Genomic DNA, 15,857 nt, shown 5'->3' with positions numbered 1-15,857 from the left:
ATGGCAATTTATTTTTTCTTTTTTTTTTTTTTTTTTTTTGAGACAGAGTCTCACTCTGTGGTGCGATCTCGGCTCCTGGGTTCAAGCGATTCTCCTGCCTCAGCCTCCCAAATAGTGGGGATTACAGGTGCCCGCCACCACAACTGGCTTTTATATTTTTAGTAGAGTCAGGGTTTCACCATGTTGGCCAGGCAGGTCTTGAACTACTGACCTCAAGTGATCGCCCACCTCAGCCACCCAAAGTGCTAGGATTACAGGCGTGAGCCTGTAATGCAGGATTATACTGCATCCGGCAACTGTGGCATTTTCAATTTTTTTTTTTTAAGATGGAGTCTCACTCTGTCGCCCAGGCTGGAGCACAGTGGTTGCAACGCTCACTGCAACCTCTGCCTCCTGGGTTCAAGCGATTCTCCTGCCTCAGCCTCTGGAGTAGCTGGGACTACAGGCACACACCACCGTGCCTGGTAATATTTGTATTTTTAGTTGAGACGGGGTTGCACCATGTTGGCCAGACTGGTCTCGAACTCCTGACCTCAGGTAATCCGCCCGCCTCAGCCTCCCAAAGTGCTATTACAATTTCTTAAAATAAGACAATAGTGATGTATGTCACATCGATGGACTCTCTTCCTTTCATCAAAGATTTCTCTATAGCATGTAATGCTATTTAATAGCATTTTACCCACAGTAGAACATCTTTCAAATTGAAGTCAATCCTCTAAAATCCTACCACTGCTTTGTCAACTAAGTTTATGTAATATTCTAAATCCTTTGCTGTCATTTCAACAATGTTCACAGCATCTTCACCAGGTGTAGATTTCAACTCAAGAAACCACTTTCGCCAGGCACGGTGATTCACACCTGTAATCCCAGCACTTTGGGAGGCTGAGAGATGGAGACCATCCTGGCTAACACAGTGAAACCCTGTCTCTACTAAAAATACAAAAAATTAGCCAGGCGTGGTGACACATGCCTGCAATCCCAGCTACTCGGGAGGCTGAGGCAGGAGAATCACTTGAACCTGGGAGGCGGAGGTTGTGGTGAGCACTTTGGGAGGCCAAGGCAGGAGGACTGCTTGAGACCAGGAGTTCAAGACCAGCCTGCTCAACTAACAAGACCCTCATCTCAAAAAAAAAAAAAAAAAAAAATTAGCGAGGCATGGTATTACACACCCAGGTACTGAGGAGGCAAGAGGCTAAGGCAGGAGGATCACTTTCACCTAGAAGTTCAAGGCTGCAATGAGCCATGATCACCACTGCACTCCAGCCTGGACAACAGAACAAGACCCTGTCTGAAAACAAAAACAAAAACAAAGCCGGGCATGTAGTGGCTCAGGTCTGTAATCCTAGCACTTTGGGAGGCTGAAGCAGGTGGATCACATGAGGTCAGGAGGTCAAGAGTGTGCCATGCACTCCAGCCTGGGCAATAAGAGTGAAACTCCATCTCATAAAAAAAAAAAAGAAAAAAGAAAGAAAAAAAGAAACCACTCCTCATCCATCCAAGTTTTATCATGAGGTTGCAGCAATTGGTCACATTTTTAGGCTCCCCTTCTAATTCCAGTTTGCTTGATTTTTCTATCATATCTTGCAGTTACTTTCTCCACTCGGGTCTTGAGTCTCTCAGTTATCCATGGCGGCCTGACTCGACTTTTTCAAACTCCTTTTAATGATTTTTTTTTTTTTTTTTAGACGGAGTCTTGCTCTGTCGCCCAGGCTGGAGTGCAGTGGTGCAGTCTTGGCTCACTGCAACCTCTGCCTCCTGGGTTCAAGCAATTCTCATGCCTCAGCCTCCTGAGTAACTGGGATTACAGGCGCCCACCACCACACCCAGCTAATTTTTGTATTTTTAGTAGACACAGGGTTTCTTCACGTTGGCCAGGCTGGAATTGATATTTTAACCCCTTTCCACAAATCATGAATGTTCTTAATGGCACCTAGAAATCCTTTCCAGAAAATTTTCAATTTACTTTGCCCAGATCCATCAGAGGAATCACTACCTATGGCAGCTATGGCATCACAAAATGTATTTTTTTTTTTTTTTGATATGGAGTCTCATCACTCTGTCGCCCAGGCTGGAGTGCAATGGCGCAATCTTGGCTCACTGCAAGCTCCGCCTCCCGGGTTCAAGTGATTCTCCTGCCTCAGCCTCCCCAGTAGCTGGGATTATGGGTGCCCGCCACCACATCCGGCTAATATTTTGTATTTTTCAGTTGAGACGGGGTTTCACTATGTTGGCCAGGCTGGTCTCAAACTCCTGACCTCATGATCCACCCGCCTCGGCCTCCCAAAGTGCTGGGATTACAGGCATGAGCCACCATGCCCAGCCCACAAAATGTATTTCTTAAATAATGACTTGAAAGTCAAAATTACTCCTTGAACCATGGGCTATAGAATGCATACTGTGTTAGCAGACATGTAAAGTAACATTAATCTCTTTGTACATCTTCATCAGAGTTCCCTGGTGACCAGGTGCCTTGTTAATGACCAGTAATATCTTGAAAGGAATCCTTTTTTCTGAACAGTAGGTCTCGATAGTAGGCTTAAAATATTCAGTAAACCACACTGTAAATATGATGTAAAGACATTCAGTAAATAGACGTGTGGTCATCCTGGGTTTATTGTTGCATTTACAGAGCACAGGCATTTCTAGCTTAGTCATTTCTAGCTTTTGATATAAAGTGAGAGACATGGAACTCTTCCTTTCACTGAACACTTAGGGGCCACTGTGGGGCTATTAATTGGCCTAATTTCAATATTGTTGCCTCTCAGGCTACAAGGAGGACCGAGAGGGAGGAGAGAAACAGGGAACTGGCAGGTAGGTGGAGCAGTCAGACACAACACTTAAGTTTGCTGTCTTATACCAGTGAGGTTCGTGGCCACCTAAAACAACTGCAATAACAACATCAAAGATCACTGATCACAGATCACTGTAACGGTGCACCTGAAATAAAAAGCTTGAAATATAGCGATAGTTACCAAAGTGTAAGTGACAGGAAGTGGGCACATGCTATTGAAAAAATAGTTGCTCGGTGCAGGGCTGCTTGCTACAAACTTTTAATTTGTAAAAAACACGGTATCTGTGAAGTGCAATAAAGCGAGGTATGGCTGTACTCAAGTCCCTCACATCATTCATTCAACAAATATTTACAACACATCTACACAGCAGTTAAGAAACCTGAACAGCCTCCCATAAAAACAGGTACCCACCTCCCACGCGGGGAAGGCTTCAAGGTTTGTTTACCGCGTTACTCCCTGCGCGCTCAGTGGGGGTAAGGTCGCCCTTATACCAGCCCTTCCGCTCCTGGGCCACGGAGCCGGGAGGAGGAAACCCCTGATTTGGATCCGCGCACGCTAAGGGGCATTGCGTGGACTCGAGCACCGGCCAGGAGCGCACTAGACGCCTGGGAGGATGCGGTGCCCCCGGGGCGGAAGACAAGAAGCCGAGAAGACGCGGCGGGAGAGGATGGCAGGCTCCAGGCCCCGTCCTGCGCCCTCTTGTCGCACTTCCTCCATTCCCGCACCACAGACCCGCAGGTAGAGAACATCACCTGCACTTTCAGGGGAGGAAGCGGAGGCTCGGACAGATTTCACCGGGCTCGGAGGAACTCGACTGAGGTCCTTGCCGGGCTCACTGCCGGAAAGGCCGAGCCCAGAAGAGGGTGGGGACGTTAGGGTCGGGCCTCGTACCTGGGGAAGCCGAGCCATCGGGCCTGACGTTGGGAGAAAATCCGGCGGTATAGGGCGGTCCGGGACCTGCTTCTTAACTCCCGCGCGGTCCACGCCCGCCTCAGCTCTTCGCGCGCCTCTAGACGCCAGTCTCGCGCGGGCCCGCCCTCGTCTCCACGGCGACGCGGCGCGCACGAGGACCACCCCGCCCAGACCCCGGGACTTGCGCAGCCTCAGTCGGGCAGGTGGCGCACCTCAGGTTGCTTTGCAGCAGCGGCAGTGAGAGTCGGTTTCGAGGGGCGTGGAGCATGCACCCTCTGGGCATCCCCACCGAGGGTTCTTTATCTCCTTGGCTCGCCAGCTTCGCTCTGAGCTCAGCTTGCTACTGCTCCTCTTAGACAAGAGAAGTGGGAGGTATTCCGAGGCGGAACCCCGAGTTACGCCGCCCGCGGCCGAGTACTAAGGATGAGGTTCCAGCTGGGAGGCGGCTGCGAACGAAAGTCCTCCCTCCCTCACTTCCGGACTCGTGCGTGGGCCTCTCTGGCTTTTGGTTCACAGGGAGTGGAAACCGGAACCCGTGGAGTATGACCCGCCCATGCGTGGACCCGGCAGGTTGCTACAACTTGCACTTGGAGGGGAGAGGTCCCATGGCCCCCGAATTAGAAATGCCAGGCTTATCTCTTTTTGTAACCCTTCATTTTAAAATGTAATTAATAAGCACTCTTTTTGTTAAATTTTTAAATTTGGGCCGATCCTAATAATCTTAAAAATAGGAGTGGGAGGGGTAAGTGGGACTTTTGAAATACTTTTTTACGTGCTTTGTAAAACATTTGAAAGCACGTGAGATTCCTGGTGCAGAGACTAAAAGCAGTAGTTATTTACTTGAAAGATTTTACGCTAAAAACAGGAAAATTAACTTGTTGGGTGTCTCGGGGTTAGAATCACAGATAATTTGTATTTTTGCCCTATTTTCTACATGTTAATTTTTGCAATTAAAACATTTATTATTTATTTTTTGAGAAGGAGTCTCCCTCTGTAGCCCAGGCTGCAGTGCAGTGGCGTGATCTGGGCTCACTCCCACCTCCACCTCCCGGGTTCAAGTGTTTCTCCTGCCTCAGCCTCCCAGGCGCACGCCACCACGCCCGGCTAATTTTTGTTTTTTTTGTTTTTTTTTTTTTGATAGAGACGGGTTTTACCATGTTGGCCAGGTGTCTCTCGAACTCCTGACCTCAGATGATCCGCCCGCCTCGGCCTCCCAAAGTGCTGTGATTACAGGCATGAGCCACCGCGCCTGGCCCTAAATTATGTTTTATATGGTGAAACCTCGTCTCTACTAAAAATAAAATTTAAAAAATTAGCCGGGGGTGGTAGTGGGCACCTGTAATCCCAGCTACTGGGGAGGCTGAGGCAGGAGAATCGCTTGAACCCAGGAGGCAAATGTTGCAGTGGGCCGAGATCGTGTATTTGCATTTGCCTGGGCAACAAGAGCAAAACTGTCTCAAAAAAAAATAATAATAATAATTTAAAAGGAGTTCTACTTTAGCGGACATCAATGCCAATGTTTTAGGGACAACTTTTATCTGAACTTAATGTGGCCAAGTAGTTTTAAAATAATTTAGTAAGCTTCAAGGTTGTAATTAACAGTATAACAAAAATATATTTACTGTAATTTAGCCTAAGTACTTCTATGTAATTATGTAGATTTATATAAATTATATATTTAGGATAAGTCAATAAGCACTTTCTAGATGATTTGAGCTAATTTCCTAATGCTTTCTTCCTGTTATGTGCATTTACTATCCTCAGCTTTGACAAATTTAGGAGAGATGAAAGGCATTTCCATTTGAGTTACAATGAGAATAGCCCTGTTGGGAAAGATTAGAAGATAATAGTACATAATAATAACTAGGACAAGGACATCTTAGAGGCTGGGCACGGTGGCTCACACCTGTAATCTGAGCATTTTGGAAGGCTGAGCCAGGAGAATTGCCTGAGCCCAGTAGTTCAAGAACAGCCTGGGCAACATAGTGAGACCCCCATCTCTAGAAAATATAAAAAATTTGACCAGGCGCTGTGGCTCACGCCTATAATCCCAGCACTTTGAGAGGCCAAGGTGAGTCATCACTTGAGGTCAGGAGTTTGAGACCAGCCTGGCCAACACAGTGAAACCCCATCTCTACTACTAAAAATAGAAAAATTAGCCAGGCGTGGAGTCACGAGCCTGTAATCCTGGCTACTCGGGGGGTTGGGGCAGGAGAATCGCTTGAACCTGATGGGGGCGGTTGCAGTAAGCCAAGATCCTGCCACTGCACTCCAGCCTGGGTGACAGACCGAGACTCTGTCTTGAAAAAAAACAAAAAACTAAGGGTTACTCTTGGAGCAAGAAAAACTGAGTAGGAAAAAGCCCATTTAGAGAGGTGCAATCCAGCCTTCTGTGATGAGGCTGCTGAAAGGTCATGGCCTGGCATTAAACTCTCTCACAGGTGCTCTCATAATTTCTGGGTTTCTAGTATTTTCTTTTTTCTTTTTTGAGACAGTTTCACTTTTGTCACCCAGGCTGGAGTGCAGTGGCGCGATCTCGGCTCACTGCAACCTCTGCCTCCCAGGTTCAAGAGATTTTCCTAGCTCAGCCACCCAAGTAGCTGGGATTACAGGCATATGCCACCACGCCCAGCTAATTTTGTATTTTTAGTAGAGACGGGGTTTTGTGACGTTGGCCATGCTGGTCTAGAATTCCTGATCTCAAGTGATCCTCCCACCTTAGCCTCCCAAAGTGCTAGGATCACAGGCATGAGCCACCATGCCCGGCCAGTTTCTGGTATTTTCATTTGCTCCTCTGCTGTTCTTGGACTGCGAATTTCCCCGACTGACTGAACCTTTGAGACCCCTTATGCCAAACTTTGGGCCAACAATTTAGACCTAAACCAAGATCTTACACATATTTAGTAAAGAACTAGAATAATTTCTCTCTCAAAGAGCTTTCCCAAGCTGATACTTGAAAATTGGTTATTAGTTGCAGAAGGGGGCATTTAGAATTACAAATTATTGGCCTGGCATGATGGCTCACACCCAGCACTTTCGGAGCCCAAGGTTGGGGGACCACGTGAGGTCAGGAGTTCAGACCAGCCTGGCCAACATGGTGAAACCCCATCTCTACTAAAAATACAAAAGTTAGCCAGGTGTGGTGGCACAGACCTGTAGTCCCAGCTTCTTGGGAGGCTGAGGCATGAGAATTGCTTGAACTCAGGAGGCGGAGGTTGAGTGAGCCGATTGTGCCACTGCACTCTAGCCTGGGCGACAGAGCAAAACTCGGTCTCAAAAAATTACAAGTTATAGGCCAGGCGTGGTGGCTCACACCTGTAATCACAACACTTTGGGAGGCCAAGGCGGGTGGATCATGAAGTCAGGAGATCGAGACCATCCTGGCTAACATGGTGAAACCGTGTCTCTACTAAAAATACAAAAATTTAGCCGGGCGTGGTGGCGGGCACCTGTAGTCCCAGCTACTCGGGAGGCTGAGGCAGAATGGCCTGAACCCAGGGGGCAGAGCTTGCAGTGAGCCGAGATTACGCTACTGCACTCCAGCCTGGATGACAGAGCGAGACTCCGTCTCAAAAAAAAATTACAAATTATCAGGCCGGGTGTGGTAGCTCATGCCTGTAATCCCAGCACTTTGGGAGGCCGAGGTGGGCGGATCACGAGGTCAGGAGTTTGAGACCAGCCTGACCAACATGGTGAAATCCTGTCTCTACTAAAAATACAAAAATTAGCTGGGCGTGGTGGCATGCGCCTGTAATCCCAGCTACTCAGGAGGCTGAGGCAGGAGAATCACTTGAACCTGGGAGGCAGAGGTTGCAGTGAACCAAGATCACGCCATTGCACTCCAGCCTGGGCGATACAGCGAGACTCCTTCTCAAAAAATAAAAAATAAAAATAAAAATTATCCTGCCAAGGAGAGTAACATTCAAAAGCTACAATGAAACAAGAATTTGCAATTTGTAAGCATCTAGCTTTTGCCAGGCACAGGTGAAAGAAGTTTAGGAAAGCCTCCCTTAGATTATTACCTTTTTTCCTAGGTAATAACCATCTTCTTCTTCTATAAGGACAGAGTAAGACTTTGAGAGGTAAGAAATGAGTTGAGGCCAAAGTTCTACAAGACATTAAAGGAGCCTAGTGGAAAAGTAGGTCCTAAGTAGGGTAGACCAGAGGGCTCAGGAAATTAGTTCCAGCTATCAAATCATGATAGCTACAATGCCCTGGGCACTGATTTCATGTATGGCTTGTGGTGGTTTAAAACATGCCTACACATTCCTTGACATTCCTCCCATATAGAGGTGGAGTCTAAGTTCCTTTGCTTTGAATATAGGGTAGCCGTGCTGACTCCTTTCTAAGGAACAGAATGTGGCACGTGGTAGAACTGATTCCAGGGCTAGGTTAGGAAAGGCAATACAGCAACTATATGGCTTTCTTGTTCGCTCTCTGAACACTTGCCCTTAGAATCCAGCCATGATATTTCAAGGAAGCTCAGACACAGGGAGAGGCCATGTGTAAGTGTTCCAGGGACAGCTCTAATGGTCCCAGGTCCTAGCTGACAGCCACCATCAACCACCAGACACGTACGCTTTTACGGGACCCTCAGCCCCAGCCTTTGGGCTGCCCCCACTGGTGCTGAATGGATCAGAAACCAGCCGTCGCAGCAGGAACCAGCCCATTTTGCAGATTTGAGAGCAAAATATAATTGGAATTCTGGGGTGGTTTGTTACGTAACAGTAGGTAACCAGAAATCCATAATTTCTGGGTTTCTAGTATTTTCTTTTTCAAGAAAGGTCAGGTGTGGTGGCTCATGCCTGTAATCCCAGTGCTTTTGGAGGCTGAGGCAGGAGGATCACTTGAGGCCAGGAATTTGAGACCAGCCTGAGCAACATAGCAAGATCCCGTCTCTGCAAAAAATCGTTAAAAATTAGCCTGCTGTAGTGGCAGGAGCCTGTAGTCCCAGCTATTTGGGAGGCTGAGGCTGGAGCAGTGAGCTGATTGTGCCATTGCTTTCCAGCCTGGATGACGGAGCAAGACTTCATCACCCCCAAAATAAAATAACCAGAGTAGTGTTTTTAATGTTATCTTTAATTCCCTCTGCAAGCCTAAAAAGTAGGTATACTGCGATCCCTTTCGGAAAAATGAGGAAAGGGAGATCCAGGTGGTGAAATGCCTGGCTCAGGTTTCACACTAATTGGCAGGGTCAGGATTTAGCAGCTTCAAAGAACGGGCCTTCTCCACTACTCCAGGGAGTCTCCAAGACACTAAAGGGGATTAGACCTGTTTCCCACAGCTTTAGGAAGAATTTGGATTCCAAAAACAGCTTGATTTTTAAAATAATAACATCTGCTGTATTATCACCTGCAACGTGTCTCTGTATAGGCTTAAAAAGGCTCAGCAGCTTTATGGGTTATATATGGTTTTTTACCCACCTTATCCTGTTTAATCTTAACTGCCCCATGAGCAGGTTATATCATCTTCGCAATTTCACAGGTAAAACTAAGAATCAATAGACTAACTCTCCATAGCTTGTAGGAGGTGGCAGAGATGAGAATGCAAACTCAGGCCTGATGTGCAAGTGTTTCCCTCTGCCTCTTGCCTGTAAAAAAACAGTTTGTAAGAAACACACTTTATTCAGTAATACAAACGAAAAGAAAAAGTTTTCTGTTGCCAAGATTCACAAGAAGGGAGCTGAGTTAGTGGTCACTCACTGCCCAACACCCTAATTTCACAAGTGAAGTTCCAACAAAGTAGGCCTCTTGGAAGAAATGTAGACGTTGCTGTCCTTTAACCAGGAAAATTGCGTTCTCGGGACTTCACGCCTACGTATCGCTTCACACCAACGCTGCGCAGTACCACAAGGCAGAAATGGGTGCTTGTGGTATTCCAGCACATAGGACTTCCTCCCCAGGATGCAGTTACCCGCACTGCTCACATATTTGCATTTCTGTGGCCCCCTGTCAGCCTGAGTCTGCACTACGTGGTAAGCACTTGACATTCGCCGTCTCATTTCCCCAACTCCACTCGCACTTCCCCTTTCTGTGCAGGCTAAGGACAGATTCAGGTTACCGGAGGGAAACAACATTTCAATGAATTTGTTAGTCGCCTTTATCGCTATCAAAGCCAATCGTGACAAGTTTGTCTTTTAATGCAGCAACCAGTACTCGCACATAAGCCTCACAGATTTACAGAGGCCATTTTAGAAACACGACCGAAACTTAGGTTAAGTCAGCTTTGCCCAAGATCACGCCACTCGCAAAACAGCTGAGGTTCGAACCCGCACTGGGAAGGCTCGGAAGACCCCAATCTCCTATCTCAAATTTCCACTGCCGAAGCCCCACGGTTCTCTGCCTATGCGAACCGTGCAAATACAGCGGTCGTCGCGCCACAGGCCGCGCTAGCCGCCAGCCCAGGCCCATCTAGCCACCGCCTCCGGGAAAGTGGCGTGCCGCGAGTCGCGGGTCCCAAGTGCCGTCCGCTCTGCCCTGCAGCGCGCGTGGGAACGCGGCGGCGGCGGCCTCTGGGCTGCCCACGGCGACCGCCTGCGCGCACGGGAGCGGGTTTCCGCTGTCCCCACCGTGGCCTCCTCCTCGCCGCCACCACCTTCCCACCGCCCGGCCCGCGCAGGGGCTGGCGTCCGGGGAGCGCGCGGCGATGCTTCTTTTTCGCCCGGCACCGCTGCAGCCACCTCACATCCGGGCGGGCGGCGGGGAAGGCGGCGCCGGGGCCAGGGTGCGTGGAGGGAGTTATTAAGGGGGAGGGGGCCGAAGAGGAGGAGCGGAGGGCCGGGCTGCAGTTACGGCGGCTGAAGAGAGACAGCCCAAGCGGGTCGGGGTGGGGGCGCGAGAGCGAAGGCTGCGGGGAGCGGCGCTGGGACCGGCGCGGGCAGCGGGGAGGGGAGCGGCGGCCGAGGCAAAGGGCCGCCGAGCGACGGAGGCACCGAGTAAGGGTCGGCGGCGGTGGCGGCTCGGTCCGGGGCACCGCGCGCCGGTGCTCGCGGGTGTAGAAGGGGCGCGGGCGCATCGCTCCCGGGGTCGCGTGCGTGAGCGCGGGCGCCCGGGCGCCCGCAGGGGGTGGGCAGGGGCGCGAGGCCCGCAAGGCGGCCGGCGGGTACCGAGCCGCCGGGCAGGGGAGGACGGCTGCGGGCCTGCGCTAGCTCCAGCTCGAAGCGCCCGGGCCGGGAGATTCGGCCTCCCTGCTCCCTGCGGCCGGCCGCCCCTCAGTGAGTACGGTCCCCGCCCTTCCTCCGAAGGAGGCCGCTGGGCCCGGGCCTGCGTGAGGGGCTGCGGGTTGGGGTCGCGGCCCGGGGAAGCCAAGTTTCGGAGCTGAAGCCGGTGCTCGCCCTTTCCTTGCCATCGGCGCCCCTGACATGGCCACAGGTGCGGCTGGCCTGGCGAGGGGCGCTCGGGCCCCGTCCCCAGTCCCTGATCGCCGGATAACAAGGGGCAGCTGGCGCCGTCCATTGGCAAGTGACAGGCACTTTACAACAGACTTCGCGGGTTCCCAGCCTAACCAGTCTTCTACCTGCCCCCACTCCGGGAAACTTCCCCACCAGTCTTGAAAGATCCCCATGGGTGGCAGCTACTAATCTTGGTTTCTCTTGTGTTAAAGCTGCATAAAGGTTATATACCTTGAGTTGGGCACCTACTTTTTAGCATGTTGATGCTTAGGATACTAGGAAAGAGAACTGAGTACCAATGATTCTATCTCCAAGTTCTAATTTATAGCATAATTTTGGGGTGGGGACTTGTTTTTAACACTAGCTGTTTTGAGAGATTAAAAAGTTTCAGCTTCTGAAGAAACAGCCAAGATTTCTGAAAACTTACTGTTCTCGGTGACAATTTTGTGCCGATTTATCTTCCAGGTGCAGAGCATTGTAGACCAAGGAGCCATGGATAGGAGAAGTATGGGTGAAACAGAAAGTGGAGATGCTTTCCTTGACCTGAAGAAGCCTCCTGCCTCCAAGTGCCCCCATCGCTATACAAAAGTAGGGTTTGCCACTAATGAAATAGTGTTTCTTTTTAGGTGGCGAAGTTAGTAACATTGTATAACTATTTCATTCCTATTAAGTGGTAATCTCATTCTGACTCACTGCATGGACTAAATATTAACTAAATTTAGTAGTGCATTACTTTGAACATTTTTCTGCAAGTGTAGATACCCAGCGTTTAAGCTGGAATTTGCTTTGAGAGGCTTTTAGGTGAAGGGAATGTAGGCTTAGATTTTTTTAAAATTGCGGATCAGTATACTTTGTAAGTTCTGTAACAGCTATGTGATTGGTACGTTATTGATTTACATACTGTACTGTGAGGATTAAAGCCCTAGGATGCGTTACAAAGTTAGTGTCCTCTGTATTGATGTTTCCTTAAGAGGCAGACTCCCCATAGGAATGCTCTTGAGTGTGCTTGGCAGGGGTAACTGGCTTTTCAATCCTGTTTTTTTATTTTCTATTACAAATTGGATATGGACTCAAAAAAGTAAGGCTTCAGTCATATTTCCCCTAGCTAAAAACTGGAGATGCTTAAACTGCTTGTCCAGATAACTGCTTTTGGGAGAGAGAGGAAGTCATATTTATTAAAGATCTTGCTTCAGTACGTGTCTTGTTGGCTACTGAATGTTTTTGAAGAGGTTGACAGCACTCAAATTGTAAATTCATTTCTGGGTCCCTGAAATGTGTCAGGCTGGATCCCATAAAACTTGCTCAACAGTGTTGAAGCAGTTGGGACCACTGATGACAAGAAGGGTTATATCCTAGTTGGGCACACATCCATATATTTCCTTAATATGGATTTTTCTTTTTTTTTTTTTTTTTTTTGCACCCGACAGGGCGTCACTTTGTCGCCGAGGCTGGAATGCAGTGGTGCGATCATGGCTCACTGCAGCCTGGACCTCCCGGGCTCAAGCCATCCTCCCATCTCAGTCTCCTGAGTAGCTGGGACCACAGGCGTGCACCAGTACGCTCGGCTAATTTTTGTATTTTTTATAGAGATGGGAATTCGCCATGTTGCCCAGGCAAACTCCTGGGCTCAAGCAATCCGCCCACCTTGGCCTCCCAAAGTGTTGGGATTACAGGGGTGAGCCACTGTGCCAGGCCTCAGTCATTGACTCTAACATGGCTTATTGTCCCTGGCTTCCTGGGATACTGATTGGTTAATGCTTTAAAGCCAGCCCTTGTTTATGTACTGGTGCACTACTCTTACCTACTTGATAAAGTATCAAATACTGTCAGATTAATACTCATTTTCAGCACTGAAGGAAACTGAACTGCAGTAAGAGAAATGTTTTCAGGTGTAAAGTGTTCTTGGTTGATTGCTCTCTTAGGATGATCTGTTTTGGCATGACAGCATGTAAGTTGATAGAAAACTTTTTCCACATTCAGATTTGGTCTTCCCAAATATATTTTCTCTCAAACCTGAGAGTGTTTGAGTAGTGTTTCACAACTTAAATTCATTTCCTAAAATGTTGACAGGTGAATTCTGAATGGAGAAAAGCCATCAAATGAAGGGAAATGAAAATCTTCCAGTACTTTTTTTTTTTTTGAGATGGAGTTTTACTCTTGTTGCCCAGGCTGGAGTGCAATGGCACAACCTCTGCCTCCTAAGTTCAAGTGATTCTCCTGCCTCAGCCTCCTGAGTAGCTGGGATTACAGGCATGTGCCACCATGCCCAGCTGATTTTTTTTTTTTTTTTTATAGTAGAGACGGGGTTTCTCCATGTTGGTCAGGCTAGTCTCGAACTCCCAACCTCAGGTGATCTGCCCGCCTCGGCCTCCCAAAGTGCTGGGATTACAGGCGTGAGCCACTGCACCCAGCCGTTCCAGTACTTATTTTTTTGTTTCTTTGAGACGGAGTCTCGCTCTATCACCAGAGTGCAATGGTGCGATCTTGACTCACTGTAGCCTCCGCCTCCTGGGTTCAAGTGATTCTCCTGCATCAGCCTCCCGAGTAGCTGGGACTACAGGCGTGCGCCACCATGCCCAGCTAATTTTTGTAGTTTTAGTGGAGACGGGATCTTGCCATGTTGGCCAGGCTGGTCTTGAAATCCTGAACTCAAGTGATTCACCTGCCTCAGCCTCCCAAAGTGCTGGGATTACACGTGTGAGCCACTGCGCCTGGCCCCCTTCCAGTACTTTTTGTTTATTATTTTTTTTCAGCCGGAGTCTCACTGTGTCGCCTAGGCTGGAGTGTAGTGGTGCAATCTCGGCTCACTGCAACCTCTGCCTCCCTGGTTCAAGCGATTCTCCTGGCTCAGCCTCCTGAGTAGCTGGGACTACAGGCGCACGCTGCCACACCCAGCTAATTTTGTTTTTGTATTTTTATTTTTATTTATTTATTTTTTTTGAGACGGAGTTTCACTCTTGTCGCCCAGGCTGGAGTGCAATGGTGCTATCTCGGCTCACTGCAGTCTCCGCCTCCGGGGTTCAAGTGATTCTGCTGCCTCAGCCTCCCAAGTAGCTGGGATTACAGGCATGTGCCACCACGCCCAGCTAATTTTTGTATTTTTAATAGAGACGGGGTTTTGCCATGTTGGCCAGGCTGGTCTCAAACTCCTGACCTCGCTGGTCTCGAACTTCTGACCTCAGGTGATCCACCCGCCTCGGCCCCCCAAAATGCTGGAATTATAGGTGTGAGCCACTGCACCTGGCCTATTTTTTTTTTGTATTTTTAGTAGAGACGGTTTCACTGTGTTGCTGGTGTTGAACTCCTGAGCTCAGGTGATCCACCCACCTAGGCCTCCCAAAGTACTGGGATTATAGGTGTGAGCCACCGAGCCTGGCCCCTTCCAGTACTTTTTTTTTTATTTTTATTTTTTTGAGATGGAGTTTCACTCCTGCTGCTCAGGCTGGAGTGCAATGGCACGATCTTGGCTCACTGCAACCTCCGCTTCCCGGGTTCAAGCAATTCTCTTGCCTCAGCCTCCTGAGTAGCTGGGATTACAGGCATGCACCACCATGCCTGGCTAATTTTGTATGTTGGTCAGGCCTGTCTTGAACTCCTGACCTCAGGTGATCCACCCACCTCGGCCTTCCAAAGTGCTGGGATTATAGGTGTGAGCCACCACGCCCACCCTTTCCAGTATTTTTTGAACTAAAGTTCTAACCAGTAGTCTACTGGTAGAGTCCAGGCAGAGAGGCTTTTGAATCACTTTCACACACTGATCAGAGGTTAGCATGTATATTTCATCTTTGTGTATGTTTCTATCTTTATGCTTACATCATTTTTAGGGAGATATTTCTCTTTCTTAGGGTAGGACTTATGTTTTTTTGCAGTAAAGATTAAGAACCTCAGTATTGTCCATTTTTGACAGTCCAGCCTCAGAATTCTGTCATACGTAGATAAATGTGCCTTGAAGAACTGGTTAAAAGAATTTTTTAGCTTAATGACAGTGGAGCTTAGATTTAAGTCTTTTCTACCAAATTAATTGGAAATAGGTTTACTTTCTACTCTTAAGAGGATTTAGTTAATGACAATTTTAGGATAGTGTTTAGGCAGTGTTAGGGTAGTGCTTTCATGGTTTTCAACACTCTAGTAATTTTATGCGGGACTTGGGGATAAAGAAGTCTTCTCCCTTTAAAGAGAGCTTGAAATGATTATGTGTTCCTAGCACTATAATAAATATGTTAGTTCCACAACTGGAATAATACTCAAACCATCCTTCTTCCTTGTCTATGTACTGAGATCAAAGTACTGGAATAAATAGACTTTGATGATGTTTCTGCCACTTCAAGTTCACGGGCTAGAAGATCTAGAAGCAGTAGAGGGAAACTGTTCTCATTGGTGATTTTGAGGTGGAGTTTTACTCTTGTTGCCCAGGCTGGAGTGCAATGGCGCGATCTCCGCTCACCGCAACCTCCGCCCCCCAGGTTCAACCTATTCTCCTGCTTCACCCTCCTGAGTCGCTGGGATTACAAGCATGCACCACCACGCCCGGCTAATTTTTGTGTTTTTAGTAGAGACAGGGTTTCTCCATGTTGGTCAGGCTGGTGTCAAACTCCTGACCTCAGGTGATCCGCCCACCTTGGCTTCCCAAAGTGCTGGGATTACAGGTGTGAGCCGGCCGGTGATTTTTTTTTTTTTTTAATAGGTGGTGTATTCTGTGGAAACTTGTAGCTGTGTATGTTTACTTACAGGGTCAAAAAAACACATTGGCCAGATGAGAGGGC

At 48.4% G+C, this 15,857-nt stretch overlaps 2 protein-coding genes across 39 annotated transcripts in view; one reads left to right on the top strand and one right to left on the bottom strand.

Annotated features, from left to right (window-relative positions):
* SFI1 (SFI1 centrin binding protein) overlaps positions 1-11,677 on the bottom strand; it is a 125,249-nt gene extending 113,572 nt beyond the window's left edge. For 9 of the 35 annotated variants that reach the window (XM_019018318.4, XM_055374266.2, XM_055374269.2 and 6 more), the window contains exon 1: positions 3,684-4,199. The gene's annotated coding sequence lies outside the window, so the exon portion shown is untranslated. Of the gene's footprint in view, positions 1-3,683; positions 4,314-11,521 lie in introns of those variants that run through there. The other 26 variants (XM_019018316.4, XM_055374258.2, XM_055374274.2 and 23 more) reach the window with 9 other exon arrangements.
* The window catches only part of EIF4ENIF1 (eukaryotic translation initiation factor 4E nuclear import factor 1), a 51,138-nt gene continuing 45,216 nt past the window's right edge, over positions 9,936-15,857 (top strand). The window contains exons 1-2 of one of the 4 annotated variants that reach the window (XM_031005461.3): positions 9,936-10,427; positions 11,560-11,682. In XM_031005461.3, coding sequence (XP_030861321.2) covers positions 10,350-10,427; positions 11,560-11,682 — 201 coding nt within the window. In that variant the 5' untranslated portion in view covers positions 9,936-10,349. Of the gene's footprint in view, positions 10,428-10,771; positions 11,161-11,559; positions 11,683-15,857 lie in introns of those variants that run through there. The other 3 variants (XM_055374246.2, XM_055374245.1, XM_031005463.3) reach the window with 3 other exon arrangements.

This window comes from Gorilla gorilla, chromosome 23 (assembly GCF_029281585.2).
Source record: "Gorilla gorilla gorilla isolate KB3781 chromosome 23, NHGRI_mGorGor1-v2.1_pri, whole genome shotgun sequence".
NCBI lineage: Eukaryota > Metazoa > Chordata > Mammalia > Primates > Hominidae > Gorilla > Gorilla gorilla.
Note: the sequence above shows the minus strand (reverse complement) of the source record. Positions and strands in the feature narration are given on the sequence as shown.